The sequence below is a fragment of the Peromyscus leucopus genome, chromosome 8b (assembly GCF_004664715.2).
Source record: "Peromyscus leucopus breed LL Stock chromosome 8b, UCI_PerLeu_2.1, whole genome shotgun sequence".
NCBI lineage: Eukaryota > Metazoa > Chordata > Mammalia > Rodentia > Cricetidae > Peromyscus > Peromyscus leucopus.
Window position 1 is genome coordinate 82,453,690 of NC_051086.1, and position 19,153 is coordinate 82,472,842.

At 46.3% G+C, this 19,153-nt stretch overlaps 1 protein-coding gene across 1 annotated transcript in view; it reads left to right on the plus strand.

Moving 5' to 3' along the window:
* Nucleotides 1-14,956, plus strand: part of LOC114690480 — a 33,796-nt gene extending 18,840 nt beyond the window's left edge. The window contains exons 3-5 of the mRNA XM_037201020.1: nt 8,564-8,754; nt 12,075-12,248; nt 14,708-14,956. Of these exons, the coding sequence (XP_037056915.1) occupies nt 8,564-8,754; nt 12,075-12,248; nt 14,708-14,938 (596 nt within the window). The 3' untranslated portion in view covers nt 14,939-14,956. The remainder of the gene's footprint in view (nt 1-8,563; nt 8,755-12,074; nt 12,249-14,707) is intronic.
* The last annotated feature ends 4,197 nt before the right edge of the window (nt 14,957-19,153 follow it).

The following is a 19,153-nucleotide window of genomic DNA, read 5'->3' on the forward strand; positions in this document are numbered from 1 at the left end:
TGTTGGTGACAGAGGCAGTCAGGCGTGTTTGAAAGAGAAATGGGTTTGCTTAGAAATGCATGGTCTCCACTGTAATTTTTGGAATCTATGTGCGGACAAATGGTAGAGATGACAGACTGCAGAGTCCTTGGTCCTCCTCCATCTAAGAGCTGTGTATTGGATGCAACAGAAACCACAACCCTTGCTTATAATCTGTTTCTGCTTGAGGGTATCAAGGAAAACTTGGGAGACTGTAGATCAAAAGAGCCTGCTCCAATTTATCCAGACTTGGGGAAAACTCATCTTTCAGACCAGTATTGTATAATTGCACATCCTGTCCAAACATGCTCACTATGGCTGGGTCGTTTAGCAGAGCATAACTGTTTTTCTGGAAGGAGCAGATTACTGTAAAAGAAAGGACAGTGGATAGATCCAAGACCCGGGGAGAATGAAGGGTCTTCCACGAGCATGCTGTGCGGTGATGGGTAATTTGCTTCTGATCTTGGGGACTTGTCTTCTGTGATACAAACTGGAGTTTGTCATGCACTAATTTCTCTCTGCTTCCTGGTCCCCTGAGATGTGAGGAGTGCCAGCCACACATTCCTGAAACCAAGAACTCCACCATCCTTTCTCTGCCATGGTGGACTGTACATTTAAAACTATGAGCCAAAATAAGTTCTTCTTCCCCTAGGTTCTGTTAGGTTCTGCCACAGTGGCAAGGGACGTAGCTAAGATATTGTTTGGGGGAAGATGCTGAAATGAGGTTTTTCCATAAATTCAAACCCAAACATACTTCCCAGAAGTTTCCACCATCAGTTCCATGTGTCACTAGTATGGAACCAAGAATCAGTATGTCCCACGATACATGAGATTTTAAAAGTATTTGCTGAGTGAAAGACTGGGTCCTTCTTAAAGACAGTTGTTCCCTCCTCCCATGACCATGGCCCTATGTGACAGATGAAGTTTTGTTTTCCTCAACCATCTTTACCATATTCCACCAATGAGCCACATTGGCTCAGGTGCCTCCTGCAGCCCAACCCTGGAGTTGAATTCAGAGACTCTGCTGCGACTGGAATGGAAGAGAATGGAGGGTCTTCTCCTTCTTCTGGCTCCTGTGCCTCCTGATTTAGGACATAATTTTGCTGGCAGACAGGCTGTTACTGTCTAAACTCTTTATATTTTTTAGATTTCAGTGTTCAAACACAAGAAGCAACACATTCTTGGGTTTGTTGTGGCTCTGAAGAAGCCATATTTGTTAGGACTATTACTTGGCTAAATTCCATTTGGACCACACTTTGACTCCACCCCACACTGTATTGAGAGTCTGTCCAGAGAAAGAGAAGTGCATGTCTCTTTCTCACATCCATTATAGCTCTAGAGAGGTCTCACTCAACGATCACAATGATGTTGAATTATTTGTACTTTATCATTTTTAAAATTCTTTAAAAATAACCTGTCATAAACAGAAAGAGGAAACATTCCCAGTTTTGACAAGCTAGCTGGAAGAATATATGCAAGGCTGTCAGGTGCCTCCATGTTGCCATCAGAGACTCAGGCTTTCCACATCCCCTACTCCTCCTTCATGTCAGGTCCACAAGATGGCTGCTCACCCCTGATGTACAGGCAGGAAAAGGAACGATGGATCCTGGAAAACAAAACAGGCCTATTTTAGTGATTTACTAGAAAATGATATCTTCCCAAGGCCCTCTTCCCCACACCAGACTTTTCCTGCTTTCTGGCAAGAACTGTGTGTGTCACAGGGTCATCCCAGATGCAAAGCAATGGAATGTAGAACATTCACTTTCTGACATAGTCAAGATCAATAATGATGGGAGAACAGATGGTGAGGGTCAGGGTTGATCAGTGTTATTATCCTCAATTCACAAAAAAAAAAAAAAAAGAAAAAAGAAAAGAAAATCCCATTAAGTAAGTCAAGAGACTTTCCCAAGTTCACAGCCCAGGCAGCTAGAGCACAGCACCTCTTAGCTTCCAAGGACCCATAGTGTCTTCTGTGTGGGACACCCAGGGCTTGCATGAGGCAGCATTTAGAACCAACCACTCAATCACATCTACTCACAAATGCTGCCTTCCATCTCCTGGTACAGCCAGCATCCTGCAAAGAGAGCCCAGGTAGTGACCAAACATTTCAGTTTCCCCGACTCCTGTTGCTTTGTGGTGTGTGTGTGTGTGTGTGTGTGTGTGTGTGTGTGTGTGTGTGTGTGTAAATGTATGAGTGTGTGGATGTGTGTGGATGAGTATGTGTTTGTGATGTGTGTGAGTGTATGAATGTGTGTAAGTAAGTGTGTGTGTGATGTGTGTAAGTATATGAGTATGTGTGTGTATCAGTGTATGAGTGTGTGAATGTGTGGATGGTGTGTATATATGAGGGTGTATGTGTGTGTGTGATGTGTGTGAGTGTATGAGTATGTGGATGTGTGTGGTGTGTGTGTGTGATGTCAGTGTATGAGTGTGCAGATGTGTGTATGGTGTATGTGTGTGATATGTGTAGATCTATGTTGTGGTGTCAGTTTTTTCCTCTGATTCCACCTAGTTTAACAAAGCAGCAGGGTTGAGAGTCAGTCTTGGTTTGTCCCAGTTCATATTTTCCAGAAAATCTGAGGATTGGTACTGACGAGCCTTGTTCTGTAAGCTAGTGGTGGAAATGTGGAGGCTTGACTCCCAGCTCCGTCAGTTCCTAGTGTGCCCCTGGCCAAGTCCCTTAACCTTTCCCTGTCACTGTCTCTCCACCACTCTGAGTCCTCTTGCCACAGACAAATGACCACACATTTGGTGGATTAAAGCCTCTGCTAGTTATGCCAGTTTTTATGGGTCAGGAAACTGGGCAAAGCTCAGCTCACTCCTGTCCTTGGCATCTCCTTGTGACTCCGGGTTCTTCACAGGCTTAGAACTCACGGTGGCTTGTCTCCTGAAGGCTTGAACCCAAGATCATTTCTAAGGGACTCAGCAAATTAGGTCAGGCCTGTCAAGATAAGCTGCTTTGTTTGTTCACTTCTATTTTCTGGGTACGAGTGTTTCGCCTGCATGTAAGCATGAATACCATATGTGTGCAGCACCTGTCGGGGCCAGAAAAGGACATCAGATCTTCTGGAACTGGAGTTGCAGATGGTTCTTAGCTACCACGTGGGTTCTAGGAAACAAATCTGTGTCCTCTGGAAAAGCAACAAGTGCTCTTAGGCAGTGAGCCATTTCTCCAGCCCCATAAGTTCTGCCTTGATCACTTTAGAGGCAACTGATTAGGATCTTTAAGTACAAAATTCCTTCATCTTTTCCATGTAGTGCCATAGCCATGGGAATGTTGACTCATCATATTCACTAGCCCAGGTCATCTAGGACGTTCACCATCTAATCTTAGTTAATCTTAGGCACTTTAGAATTCTGCCTGTCATGCCCTATACAATGAAGATTCAAATCCCATCTCATAGGCTCATTCTGAATACCCAAGCCACATGGTAGGTAGGCCCCATGCTAGGAACTGGGGTATTAAAACAATATTAACATAAACCTTGTTTTAAAAGAAATCACAAGCCAGGCATTGCAATGTCTGCATGTCATCCAGCACTCGGGGGGTAGACAGAAGAGAATCAGATGTTCAAGGCCACCCTTGGTCACACATAGAGTTTGGCTAGCCTGGGTTACATGAAACAGCAGCGAAAGTAACAGTAACAAAATTAAATTAAAACAGTGTTTCTCCGGCATTAACAACAGCTTTCCCACGATGCAAAAGTTGGCAAGAAGCATTGAAGCTTTAATATAACCAAATGACTTTTTGATATAAAAAGCCCAGTGTTTTCTTGGCATATGGAGCCACTGTCAGAAATAAACGCTGACACCAGTCAGACTCTGTGATCCATGGGGTTAGTATTTCCACCCTCAAAAGCCCCTGGTTTGGCTTCTAGCTTGCAGAGGAGCAGCTCTTTGGCTGCTGGAGTCTGTGTGGACAAGTCGATTCCAACCTGGAGGTATGCGAGCCCTTGCTGCCCAGGTTGAAATAGTGGGAAACTTGTCCAAAGCACCACTCAGCAAAATTCAGAAGCAATGGGCACTGGTGCACCTTCTCACTGAATTTTTTGAAAGCTCCTTGGGAGACTCCACCACACTTCCAAGACTGAGAGTTGCCACGTTAGCCAGTGGGAGTTCATTATGCCTATCCTGAACACTAAAGTCTCTTTTAGAATAGTTCCAAGCCAAGCGGTGGTGGCGCACGCCTTTAATCCCAGTACTCGGGAGGCAGAGGCAGGCGGATCTTTGTGAGTTCAAGGCCAGCCTGGTCTACAGAGCAAGATCCAGGACAGGCATCAAAACTACACAGAGAAACCCTGTCTCGGAAAAAAGTTCCAAATGGTTGTGGAGACGATTCAGTCCATAAAGGGCTTGCCTTGAGAAACTGAAAAGCTGAGTCCAGTTCCCCAGAACTCACATAAAATTTCAGAAAGTGCTAGGTGTGACAGTGCACACTTGGACGCTCAGCACTGAGGAGCTGCAGACAGGAGGGTCCCCAAAGCTTGCTGACCAGCCAGCCTGGCCTAATTGGTGAGCCTTCAAGCAAATGAGAGACCCTGTGTCAAAGGTGATGGAGGGCAAAGATGGCACCCAGGGTTGTGCTCTGGTCTCCACAGACGTGGGCACGGTGGCTCCTGCAGGCAAGTTAATGTATGTTTATGTAGCCTGTGCCATATAGTGAGGCCCCTTCTCAAAACAAACAAAAATAAAAACAAACAAAAAACACAAAACCAAAAACAACAACAAAAATCAAGCATGCGTGAGGCCTGAGCTCAGTCTCCAGCAGTATCTTTTTTTTTTTTTTTTTAAGAGGAAAAAGAATAGTTCAGCAGAAGGCTATTTTTACTTTAAAGAGCTCAGAGTTAAGTCGGAAGACGCCTTTTCTGCGGTTCAGCATCAAGGGCATGGGATTAATTTTGAGGTTATAAACACATATTTTTTAATTTTTTCCCCCAGTTTTCTATGAGTATGTGTTATCTCCAGGGCTTAATCACTTCCAGAGAATCGTCTCCCTGCATCTCCCCTCCTCCATCCCCCTACCCCGACCCCCTAAGAATCATTACTGAAGATGGAATTTAAAAATTACCCAAATATCCTGGTTGTCTCACTAAAATAAAGAACAACATGGAGTCTACCACCTCCTCCGCCCCCCTGTGGCTCCCCTCCTCCCCAGGGCCTCCATATCTTGGCTCAAGAGTGCATCCCAGTCTGGGTGGGGATGCACCTAGGAAAACCTAAGGGAGATGATGCCCTAACTTACCCGCTGGTGTTCATGTGTGTGAGAGTGTCCTTTTGCTGGCTGAATGGACACTCCCTGAGTCCAGCAGTACCAGTCAAAAAAGCAGATTTACTGGCTAAGGAGGCTTCAGCCAAGCCCCAAGAAGCCGGATTCTACTTTTAAGATAACGTTGGGCAGGTGAATGGAAGCCGTTCGAGGTGGAAAAGCCATATGTGCTCTGGGGGCCAATGGGGAAGCCCCTCCCTTCATATCACACACTTCTGAAAAGTCCTGAGAGGCATCCCAGGAGGCAGAGCAGCTGCAAGAAGAACAGGGTCTCTGCTCAGACAACCATCTTCCTGGTCCTCACCCCATGCACGTGTTCCCCAAATAGTCACTGAGAATCTGTTAAATATCAGACACCCCACTAAACCATGGTAGCCCACCCTCACCCTACTCTGTCAATAGCTGTTCAGAGCCAGAGAGATGGCTGCCAGTCAAGTGTATGCCATACAAGCTGAGACCCTGAGTTTGATCCCTAGCATCCATGTAATAAATCCATGGCGGCACATATCTGAGATCCCAACACTAGGAGAAGGAAAAAGATGGATTTCTGAAGTTCATAGCCGGACAGTCTAGCCTAACAGGCAAGTTTCAGGCCAGTGAGAGATCCTGTCTAAACAAAAGATGAACAGAGCGTGAGAAACGACACCTAAGATTGACCAGCAGCCTCCACATCCACTGCATACATGTACACACCCAGGAACACGAACACAAAGGAAAAAGAAAAGAAAAAGAATGCTTCCAATGTACTAGAGCTGACCATGGCCTCAAATTTAAATGTTTTGGCAGCCTCAGAAAGAATATTTCTGAATCATGTTTTTATATCTAATTTCTGGGGGAACTGTTCAGTGAAGTTTACTTTTGTCTCTGTTTTGAGAAATTCAAGGCTTCCACTCAGCCTGCAGGAGGTGCTGAGGAAGGACACAGCACACAGCACCCTTGGCCGAGGAAGGACACAGTATCCCTGGTTGAGGAAGGACACAGCACACAGCACCCCTGGCTGAGGAAGGACACAGTACACAGCACCCTTGGCTGAGGAAGGACACAGCACACAGCACCCCTGACTGAGGAAGGACACAGTACACAGCACCCTTGGCTGAGGAAGGACACAGCACACAGCACCCTGGCTGAGGAAGGACACAGCACACAGCACCCCTGGTCGAGGAAAGACACAGCACACAGCACCCCTGGCTGAGGAAGGACATAGCACATAGCACCCCTGGCTGAGGAAGGACATAGCACACAGCACCCTGGCTGAGGAAGGACACAGCACACAGCAGCCCAGACCCTCCACAACAGCCGTTTCTTCCTCAGAGGGAGAGGAAATGAATGAGCAGTAGCTAAGAGCAGGGCTGGCCCTTAGAGGAAACCTTCCGAGAAAACCTAAGGGAGATGACGCCCTAACTTACCCGCTGGTGTTCATGTGTGGGAGAGTGAATAACCATTTCCTGTATCCTTGAGAGGTAGGCTACACCTAAGAAACTCTCATGAATCCCTAAAGCTGGCTAGTATGAGAGGGGGTGATTAAGGAATACGACAATGAAATTGTTCTCTCTAGGATTTGGGATCCTTTATTGTATTTTTAATATAAAGGAGCCTTGGGGCTAGAGAGGCAGCTCAGAAGGTAAAGTGTTTGCTTTAAAAACATACGAGGACTTGAGTCCGGATTCCCAGCACCCATATAAAAAGTCAGGTAGAGTAACATGCTGCTATGATCCCCTGGCACTGTGGAGCAGACCAGTAGATTCCTGGAGGTTGCGGGCCAGCCGGCCTCACTGAATTGATGGATAGATGCTGAGGGATGACAGCCAAGGTTGTGCTCTGGCCTCTACACAGGTCCACATACATATGTACATACACACACACACACACACTCACACACACACACACACACTCACACACACACACACACACACACACACACACACACGCACAATTATTTTAAGATCGAATTTTAGTATCTACAAGGAAAGTTTTACCGGAACACAATTAGTGTGTGTGTGTGTGTGTGTGTGTGTGTGTGTGTGTGTGTGTGTGTGTACACATGCACATGTGAGCATTCACATTGACATTGGGCATCTTCCTCAGTCATTCAACCTTATTTTCTGACAGAGTCTCTCACTGAACCTAGAGCTTACACCTAGCCTAGCTGGCCAGCAAGGCCCAGGGGTCCTCCTGCCTCTGCCCCCTGGGAACTGGGAGCACAGCCATGCACCACCACACCTGGTTTTGGGGATCAAACTTGGGTCCTTGTTATTGCACAGCAATCATTTTACTGACTGAGCTACCTCCCTAGCCCCAACCAAAGCTACTTCTGCACCTGATAGCCGTCCTGTATACTTGGAACAAAAACTCCGTGGTCAACAAATCCTAAAGTATTTACCATCTGGCCTTTGAGGAGAAAACTTGTCAACCTCTGCAATAAGATAGGAGAATTCTGCATCCGTGCAGCAAAATGAAGGGTGTACACAATTGACTCCTTAATTGACCTAATTAAACAGTCATTCTGGAGCCCTAGTGGTAGTCTCTACTCAGCTAAATCTCCACAGTGAGGATCCATTCAACTCACATAGCTTCAGCAGAACATCTTCTTGATGATGCTCCTGGCCAAGGGAATTGCCCACGATCCTCATCGCACTCTCGGAGCTTCCACAGAGGCATATCCAAGCATCACCTAGGAGTCACATGGCACCCTTAACTAGGCTCCTCCAAAGGGACAGGACTGAGAGAATAAATATACTAAAGGAGGATTTATTAGCTTAGCTAAAGGATGTGGTCCCTCTAGTCCAACAATGGCTGTCTCACAGTGGACATGGCAAGAATAGAGTCGTTGTTCAGCCCATGAGGCTGAATGTCTCAGTAGTCCCAACAGGACACAAAGGCCTGGGGGTTTCCTGGTCTTCAGACTATGTCAGAATCCCAAAGAAGTTGGGATGAACTTGCTGGTGAGAGCGCAAGCAGGCAGGCAGAAAGCAGTTTCCTTCTGCCGTGTCCATGCAGACTGCCCCAGAGCATGTCACCCACATTTAGGGTCAATTTTTCTGCTTGAAATAATCTGATCAAGAAACCCCCTCACAGTAGTGCCAAGTGGCTTGAGACTGGCCACCACACATCCCCAGCACAGCTTCCGTTCTCGGCTCTTGGCGGAGGCTGCGCTGTCGTCTCTTCCCATGCCTTGTGGTCAGACACCACAAAACTACCCCTGTGCATGCTAGGAAAGAAACAAGCTCCCGATCAGGGATCCCAGGATACAGCCTTTCTCTTCTTGCTTGTTTGAAACAGACTGGAGGCTGCCGACCTCTCTGGGAGCTGTGAACCCGCCTCTCATCTCCTCAGGTCTGAGTGAGAGCAAGGCTGCCGGACGAAGCTGTGAATTATCCCCCCCAATAACAAAGAGCTTCCGAATATACGACATGAGTCCTCTTTCTTCTCCTAACCTGTTGCAGACTGAGAAGATGTGTCCCTACAGAAGGGTGAGCCGAGAAAATGAGGAAAGGTGGCTGGGTGGGGTGGGGGGACCAGAGGGATGGGAGTAAGTGGTTTTAACTCACCAGGATTCCCACCTTGACCTTCTCATTGGCCTTCCACTGTCTCAGATTAGAGAGGAATGAAACCCTACAAGTGTAAAAATGGTACTGAGAAAACTCTCTCGGGGATCTTTCAAAAGAAGAAACTCTCCAGTATTCAGTTCTCTGAGGTTCCTGGTGGCATTTCCACCCCAGGACACCTCCATTCTGCCTCTCAGCCCTGAGTCTCTGCTATGTGTGTGTCCACTGCATAAGGTGTTACAGGTCTGGTCTTTGCCTCTTGATGCCCTGAAGGCCCTTTCATCTTTCCTGCCACTAATGGGTTAACTGATTTTCCCAAAGGTCATGGGTTCATTTCACTTTGTGAGAAATGTTTCCCCAACACTTGAGCGTTCTTCTGATTCTTTAATCCAAATCCAATTGCTCATCTGGGTGAAAATGTCTGTGGGGAACTTCCTACACAGTGTATAATCCATGCAGGTGGATAAAACGCGGGTCCTGGTCACAAGAACCTTAGGGTTTAACTGGGAAAGGTTCAAACAGAGAGACATTAGCAGTAGTCACGTAGGAGCAGAGACCCTTTGAGAGGATGCTGTGAGGGTCCTGAGGAAAGCTAACTCCGTTCAGAGTCTGGAACGGTCTCCAGCAGAGATGATAAGTTATTGGAAGCCCAAGTCAGAGTCTTCGAAATGAATGGGGGTGAGGGAGAAGGCAAGAGAGCAGAGGAAGCTGAGGATGGGTAGGACGCAAGCAGAAAGGATGGACAGTTAGGTCCTGTACTAAAAATAGGATGGTGGCAGGTGACGGTGGTGATGAGGAAGAGGATGGGGACAGGGATCATCTAAAGGAAGTCCGCATGGTGAACTGGGGGTAAACAGCAGAGCTGGAGGCAGTGAGAAACAAAAGGCTCACTCATTCTTCACTGCAGAGAGCTCCACACGAGGTCAGCTCTGGTCAGAGCTGATGGGGCTGTCTCTTTCGGAGGTCCTTGGTCAACAAGTCTTGGCTCTTCATGGGGAACCCTTTGAAAGAGTCACCGCCCTAAAACTATGTACAGACACTTAAACCTGATGTCAGCGTAGGTGACAAGACGCAGAAAAGCCTGCCCTCCCCGTGCTGAGTCTCAGCTTTCCCATCTGGGAAGACAGAGGCTTGATTCCCGAGATCCTGATGGCCCCTAATGTCTGTCAGCTCCTCTGCCCTGCTTCCAGGATGGCTATCTCACTCTGTATCTGGTGTCATTCTGGTCAGAGCTGGAAGAAAAAAACAGAGTCCTATTTCCTGCTGTGTGGGAGACAGGATGTGGTTTAACCCTCCCTGGGACCAAGTTCCTGTGGTGAGTCCAGCCTCCCACTCCCCAGCACACCCTCACCCTGCCAGATGCCTAGTTAGAAGGAGCGAGGATACCATCAGCAGCCCAAAGCCATCAGCCACCAATCTCAGTGACCGGCCATATTCCTGGCTCTGTGAAAACAACAGAATCAAGATGTGGATAGAGATAGTAATTGCTAGGACTCCTCCACTGACAAAGAAACCAAGAAGTCCTGGGGAGTTCCCTGGGGAGGAGTCAAGGACATTCCCCCCCCACCCCACCCCCCACCCCCCACCACACCTGGGCTGATCAAGAGGAGGCACTAATTGCACAAGAGAAACGGGTAGTGTCCAGGAAGAATTTGGGACCCACTGACAGTCCAGAAGGGCAAGGCAAGAAGAGAGAAATGAGACAAGGGTGACATGGTCAGAAATTAGGAAAACCATGGAGATGATGCATATTAATTATTTTTCTAGGGACCATGACAAAAGGAAGGAAGGATTATTCTGGCTCACAGTTCGAGGGTCTGCCTGGTGAGGAGAGCATGGTGGCTAGAGTATGAATCAAAGGCACTTCTTTGATGCCATTCTTTTTATTGAGTCCAGGACCCCAGCCCACAGAATGGTGCCACATGTAGGGTGGGTCTTCCCACTGTGCTTCATCTCATCTAGAAAATGCCTCACAGACATCATGCCCAGGGTTTTGTTGCCACAGTAATGCTAAATCCTATCAAGTTAGCAAGATGAACCATCACAGGAAGAATCAAAGTGTTGGAAGGCAAGACACCTACCAGGGCATGCTGCCAGTAAAGAACTCCAGCATTAGGACTGGGCAGGGACACCATGGAGGTATTACTAGGAAAGATTCTCATATTGGAGGATCCACTGGGCACCCACATTGCTTTGCCCTTAGTGGAAAGTCGGTAACGATCCTTTGATCTCTCCCTCTCTTCCTCTCTTCTCCCCCCCTCCCCCGTGTGTGTCTCTGTCTCTTTCTGGATTTTTGAACAGGATCTCACCATGTAACTGTAACTGGTTAGCCTAGAACTCCCCATGTACACCAGGCTGCCTCAAACTCAAATATACCTGCCTCTGCCTCCCATGTTCTTACAGAGGCAAGCTGAGAGTCATGTGACCCACCAGATCTTGCCTCTTGGCATCTGAGAAGGCTGGTTTCCACACCCAGAGCACTCTGGATATTATCTGTGGTGTGTGTGTGTGTGTGTGTGTGTGTGTGTGTGTGTGTGTGTGAGAGAGAGAGAGAGAGAGAGAGAGAGAGAGAGAGAGAGAGAGAGAGAGAGAGAGAGAGAGAGAGAGGAGAGAGAGGAGAGAGAGAGAGAATGAACGTGTGGAAGCCAGAAGTCAACATCAGGTGTCTTCCTCAATCATTCTTCCCGGAATTTTTTGGAGACAGGGTCCCTCCCTGACACTTGCTTGCAAACTGAACTAGATTGACAGGTCAGTGAGCTCCAGGAATCCTCCTGTCGCTACATCCCCAGCACCAGCACTACATGCGTGCCCTGCTGTAACCAGCTTCCTCTATGAGTGCTGAGGATCCAAACTCAGAGCCGCAGGCTTGCCCAGCCAACACTCGACTGACCGAGTCCGAGGAGTCACTTTTCACCAAACTTATGCCGGCCGCATCGAGGCTTGGGAAGTAAAACAACAAACAAAAAACCTTGATCAATCGTCCCTGTGGAGCTGAGTGAAGAGTCAAGACCCCAGAGTGAATTGGCGTGGTCCTGGCTGGAACTAAGTCAGTGCTCTGGTTCTCCATGAGTGGTACCAGACTCCTGGCCGCAGGGGGAGGGCGTGGCCCTTTCCTCTGTCTTTCAATCATGGAAGGCAAGAGTCAATGAAAGTCTATCTCATGCACGAGAGGCATGAATGAGAGCTGCCTGCTACAGAGTGCAGTTTGTCTTACGATGTGTCCATGGTAATTGGTTCCTTTGCAGGCACGTATGGCCCGTCTGCCCCAGCAGGGCCCTTTCCGGCACCTCATGGACATGAAGGCGGAGAAGAGACTGGCAGGCTGGAAGGAACGCCGTAGCCGCTTTGGTGACATCAGCACGCATAAGTGCTACCAGTTTGGACAGATCTTCTCTCCTTTCCAGGCTCTGGCCACCACGGTGAGTTTCAAATTAAGTCTTGTGTGTGTGGGGGGGGGGTGCTGAACCTCAGTTCTTTATCCTTTTCAGGAGTATATTAGTCAGTCGTGGCCCCAATAACGCTGAATAAATAACAAAGGACTAAAATTAAACTCTAAAACTCAGTATCTTAAAATGGCAGAAATCTACTCTCCTGATTCATTATCTAAAGGAAAAATATTCTCCTTCCGTGTCTGCTCACTGCCAGCTCACAGAACAGGAGGGTGTAAAGAGTTGAGAATCATCCTCCCATCCACCACTATACATAGTCTCTTAGGTTGTATGGGACAATGACCTCTCAGAGAAGTCCAGGGGAGGATTATAAGGCAGTAGCTACAGCTTTGATGTTCAGAGATGAGATGATTTCAAGGGAAGAGGTAGACTGGGAACAGGGGACAACTGTCATACAATCCTGCCATCCGAAAAACCTGAGTGTGCCACTGCACTACTTGGAAAGCCTGATTAAAATGTAGATTCCAGGGACTGAGGAGATGACTTAATGGGCTGTGTGAGCCTGAGGGCCTGAGTTCAAACTCCCAAGCATCTACATAAAAAGCTCAGCAAGGCCCCCGTTCATGCCTGTAATTCTAGCACTGTGGGTGGAGAGGGGCAGAAACTGGAGGGTCCCTGGGATGTAGTGGGTGCTGGTCTAGCTACAGGTTCAATGAGAGAGACCCTATCTCAGGAAAATAAGGTAGAGAATGACAGAGCAGTATATCAACCATCCACTTCTGGCCTCCATGTATCCATGCACACACACACACACACACACACACACACACACACACACACACACATCTAGATGCCAAGCTTTCAGGATTTCGATTATGCAGAGCATTCTGGGAAGGTAGGGAGGGGCTGCAATTGCCTTCCTAAATGATTCTGTATCCATTGCCTTTGTACATTATTGCTGAGTCGGCATATCCCAACCTTGCTTCTACTGAGGCACACATCAAAAGTTATACATCTTGGAAGGCACAGTGGGTAAATTTAGGCGCTAAGCAACCAGAACACCAAGCATGGGAGAGACAGGATTTCAACTGCAACTAGTCAGAGCTCTCCCGCATATGCTGGAATCGACTGTTTTACATCTGTACTAATAATGCTGATCTGAACATCAGAATCAGCCAGGTAATTAGAAGTCTTTCTCAGAGCAGTTAAAGAAGAAGCTTGGGGTTGGATCCCAGACTTTACACCAGCAGGTCTTAAATCTTCACAGATGAAGTGACCAACTCGTTCTGGTTTTCCCAAAACCGGCGTTCACACTTGTCCCCATAGTTTCCAACTTTGAGCACAGTGAAGTCCCGAGCCTCAGAGAACCCCTAGGTCCCTGTTCTAAAAGCTAATATCTCAGCCCCACAAGACCAGAGCAAACCAGATGGTCTGTCACTCAAACCACCAGGGACTCACTCCCATGCGAAGCTGAACTTGAAAACTGTGACTGCTCCAAACTTTCCAGAGACTAGCCCACTGGCCAATATTCTTCAGACACTGTGCTTGTGCAGAACCCAAACCCCAACTCCGAGGGGCTTGCATGCTTCCAGGGACACACTGTCACGAACCAAAGTAATGCTGCTGATGCTACCTCGATAAATGGTTAATGAGAATAGGCATACACTGAATGCTCAGAAGAAGCTAAGAGTCATCCATGTCTGCACTGCTTTCTGCTAAAAACAAACACACGGTCTTCCTGCAGAACAAGTCCCTAAAAGTGGATGCCTTCTCCAAGGGAAGAGACTATCTCCTATGTCCTAGAAAGAACAGTGCTCACGTGTTTAGTTCTTACCACACTGTAGTAGTGACTTTTCTGTTGCTGTGATAAAACACTCTGACCAAAAACACATAAGGAAGAAAGGGTTTATTTGGGTTATAGCTCCAGAGTAATAGAGTTCGTGACAGAGTGATGTTTGCCACATGGTGGCATCAGGAAGCACAAACAGGAAGCAGAAAGAGAGAACAGGAAGTGGAGCAAGGCCATAAATTCTCAAAACCCACCCCCAGTGATGTATTTCCTCCCGCAAGGCTCTACCTCCTAAAGATTCCACAACCTCCCCAAACAGCACCTCCAGGGGATGGGGATGAGTGATAGAATACGTGAGTCTATGGGGGCCATTTATCATAGGGATGAGTGATAGAATACGTGAGTCTATGGGGGCCATTTATCACTCAAACAACACGTGGGTGTGTCACTGAAGACTGTGCAAACACTTAATTCTCAAGCACTCTGCAAATGAGCATTACATTCACTCTCCACATAGTACATAAAACTAGAGAAACACATAGTTATTTGTCTGCAACTGTTAGTATTCCAGAGCAAAGCCCGGGTTTGAACCTGGGGAGGTTCAACAGGATGCTCCCGTTAGCAGCTCCCATTTGGTGATGTCAACGGGTGCTCTAAACCCCCATGCTCTTTTTCACCATGATTCTTCTCTGCCTCGTAGGAGATGCGAAGGCTGGTGTTACCCCGAGACCTGCCCATGAGTTCTCGAATGCAGAGACTAAGTACTTCCTCCTTCAGTGACATGAATCTCCAGGATTTACCCCTCTCTCCCACAGAGCTGAGCTTGGGAAAGGATGACAGCCATCATGAAAAAGAGAAATCAGTGAGCCACATTAAAACACCTTTATTCCCCCCAATATTTAAAGCAACAAAGTATAATGACATGAAATAAAATTGCAAAAAAACTACATTGTGGTCCTTCATTGCAAGATGTTACAGGAAAACAAGTAATATTCAGGGATCTAAGACTGTTGAGCAGCCTCGCAGATGACAGTGTTTGGACAGTCTAAGAAATGGCCATCAGGAAGTGTAAAAGGCACAGCCAGACCCAGCTCCTCAATAACACTTTCCCCAGAAGCCTGAAAAGTTAGAGGAGAAGAAGGCTACCATTCCGTGCATCAGACATCCTATTCTTTCCACCATTGCTTATTGGCTAGCCCCAGGATACCAGATGGTCATCTCAGGTTTAGTTCCTCAATGTGGCTAATCACAGAGTGTATCAAATACTGTACTTAAGCTCTCTCTCTCTCTCTCTGTGTGTGTGTGTGTGTGTGTGTGTGTGTGTGTGTGTGTGAGAGAGAGAGAGAGAGAGAGAGAGAGAGAGAGAGAGAGACAGACAGAGAGAGAGAGAGAGAGAGAGAGAGAGGAGGGAGGAGAGAGAAATTTGGCCTCTGCCTCTCCTAGGTTCACAGAAAGTTCCTCCTTGGCTGGAATGGGGTAGCTCTTCTCTACCCTAACTACAAAGGAAGCTAATGAAGATCATATTGGGAATGTACTGGGAGACAAGAGCTAGTATCAGGAAAAGATACATGGCTGATGGGAAAGCAATTAAGATCTGGGACATTTGGTGGTTTATAAGCCAGACCACTACAAGGAGAAATGTCTATTTAAGCTGAATAAAAAAACAGGCTTTTTTATAATTTATAAACACCAATACTAACACCGCTCTCCCAAATGACCTCTTCCACCCTAAATAGGTTCCATTTTCTTTGGATGCTTAAAAGTAATAAATGCTCATAATAAAAACCGTTCGAAAGTATTTTTAAAGATAATTATTACAGATCTCAGTTTGGAGACAATATGTGCTTGCATCTAGAATTTTCAGATCCTCTGTCAATGTCTTACTCTCATTGACAAGGCTGAGGCTGTGCTTGAGCCAAGGTCAGTTCTTTATGGTTTGTATTAAGTTATCTCATCTCTCAAAGGGTTGCCTTGTTCCACATCATCAGTTTCACTTCCAGGTCATCAGTAAAACTACTGGATCATACGGACACACAACAAATCTCTTACCTCAAAGAAAATTAGAAATAGTTTACTCTAGAACACAAAATGAGTAACTATAGACAAGAAACACAGATTCGGGTTACCCCAATTTCCGTACCCCAATCAATAACAATTTTATGAGGTTTTTATAGTAACAAAACAAAGAAAATCATAAATTAAGACTTTTTCAAATACCTTTGTGGGGATATCATGTAGGCAGCTTAAAGCATGATGAGGAGATTGTAAGCACAAATCTTAAAGGATCTTATTAATGAAAACAAACCTGAAGCCAGGTACTGGGGTCAATGCCAGAAGATCAGAGAAGCAGAACAAGCCACAGCTTCCTCACCTTGCAGTTCCTCAGCTGATCCTGTTTCCTCAGACTGGAAGCTTCTGAATCCTCATCCAGAATGGATCTTAGCTGAACTGCTTCTCGAAAGCCTACAAGCTTAACCAGGCTATAGTTGCTGTTCCTCATGCCTTATATACCTTTCTGTTTTCTGCCATCACTTCCTGGGATTAAAGGCGTGAGTCACCATGCCCACCTGTTTCCAGTGTGGCTTTGAACTCACAGAGATCCAGATGGATCTCTGCCTCCCAAGTGATAGGATTAAAGGTGTGTGTGCCACCATTTTCTGGCCTCTATATCTAGCAGCTGTTCCATTCTCTAACCCTGGATAAGTTTATTAGGGTGCACAATATTTTGGGGAACACAATATCACCACAGGAGATCTCTGTTATAGGCTTCAGATGCCATCTCATAACATTCTCAGCCTCTTGGTTGGGGGAAGCTTTTGATCTGTTATTACATTCCAACAAGTTTAGTTTGCTAGCCATGGAGATGTTAGGTCAGAGAGGTGGGCAAAGAATTGCTATTAAGGGCTAAAGATAGCCCAAGATACATTATATTTATGCTGTAGGCCTGTAGCATCCCGACCTCTGCACATCAGTAAAGTTCTAATCAGCTAATGAGCCTTGCATTTCTTGAAAGGGCCTCAGAGTAGGCACAGAACACACCCAGACACCAAATTCTTAGCACAACGTAGATTTGTTACCTAGGAGGGATGGGGTTGGGGATGCCTCAGGATCAGACAAAGACAGAAGCTGGTGTTTCTGTAAGAATGGTTTTTTTAAGAAGTTTGTTAGTATGAGTTGGTAAGTCCTGATAAGACAGGGTAGCCAGTGTAACCAAATAATGAATTTTGATTGCTGGACCTTGGTGTTTTGACAGTCAACCTGAAGTTTTAATCAGGCATAGGGAGTGGCCAAATAAGGGAATAGACCTTAATGGCTAGCTTTAGGAATGTAAGCTAACAGTTTAGCAAGGGAGAGGGGGAAGGGCAAGGCATTTCAGTGCCATGTTTGTAATGCTTGGACCTGTTAGAGAACCCTTTGGTTCTTTCCAGGAACTTTTCCTAGCAATTATCAGGTCCATTTTTGATTGCCAAGTCACTTCCCGGTCCTGAAGGCCATTTCCAGGTCCCCTCCCAATGATGGAAGTTACAGAAACCACAAGCCCCCATTTGCATCCCATCACTGAATCAGGGAAAGTAGTCCATCCTGGGTCTCATTCTAACTTTTGAATATATTAACTCTATCACCATCACAGAAGAAGGAGAGGAGGAGGAGGAGAGAAGGAGAGAAGGAGAAGGAAAGAAAAGAAGAGAAGATGAGGAGGAGGAGGAGAAGGAGGAGGAGGAACAGGAGAAGAAGGAGGAGGAGGAAAAGAAGAAGAAGAAGAAGAAGAAGAAGAAGAAGAAGAAGAAGAAGAAGAAGAAGAAGAAGAAGAAGAAGAAGAAGAAGAAGAAGAAGAAGAAGAAGAAAGAGGGAAAAACACCACCAAACTATTCCTCTCTCTTTCTTCAACATTTTCCAGAGATTCATGGACACTTTTATCTGTAAAAGGCGTGCACACACACACACACACACACACACACACACACACACACACACACACACACGAAACCACTATGATTGTTGGTTTCTGTATTACATGAGGTGGAAGACAGCACAGTTGCTCTCCTTTTTGACACGTACACCCTCCAGTGAATTAAACAGCTCCTTTGAAGCTCTGTGGGTTTATTGTCCTTGCTTTTCTTCTCACAAGCATCATCAACAAGCACATATTCTTGTGTGTTTCTCATCCCTCTTGGCCCAAGGGTTTACAAATAAGAATTCTAACTCCTTTTAAAATAAAGTTTTACTAGACCACAGACCTGCCAATTTGTTAACATGTTGTCTATCGATGTGATAGAGCTCCTCCTCACAGTTAACTAGTTGCCAGGAGGATGCCACAGCCCATAGCCAAAATTATTGACGATCTTACCCTTTATAGAGAAGCTTGCCACACTTTCTTAAGCCAAATTCCTCTCTACTGTTTCTATATCTCTTAGCTCTGAATTTTTAAAATAGAATTTAAAAGTCAATTTAATTAATTTTTATCTCTCTAAGTCTAAAGTCCATGAATATGTCCATCTAAACTTCCTATTTACAAGTATGAATTCAAGTACCACCAATACCAACATTAGCTGAATAACTTCTCTTATACTTAAGTATATTGATTCACTTAATTTGGTAACCATGTTATGAACTAAGGAGTAGTATTCTTCCTATTTTACAGAGGAGAAAATGAAGGTACAGCAACATAAATGCACACAACTAGTCAGTACTAGACCCAGCTGCTGGCCCTAGGGGATGTGGCCTCAGCCCATGTACACTCAGCACTGTGCTGTCTGGCATGCCCTGTGGTGGTGTCTTTCCCTGATGTACCCTGCCCTTTGGGTTCCAAACCACTTCCTCCATCCTAACTGAGGCCTCAAACAGAAGGCCTCTGTGTGCTCTCCTCTACCCGCTAAGAGATCACACTGTCAGTAAAGGAAGCCAAGACTTTATCCAGGTCTTTTCCTAGAATGACCCACAGTGGACCTCCGCCTACAGTGTCCCTGCCATGGCCTTATTTACCTGCCTGCCGCAACTTCAGGTGACCTCGGTAGAAAGAAACAATCCTGCACATTCAGTGTGAGACCTGGCCGCCTGTGTGAAGGCTCCTAGTTCTCCTGTAGGCACAAACCACTCCTCTATCTGTTTACACTCCTGGGAGAAGAAAGATTTCCCACACATGGTT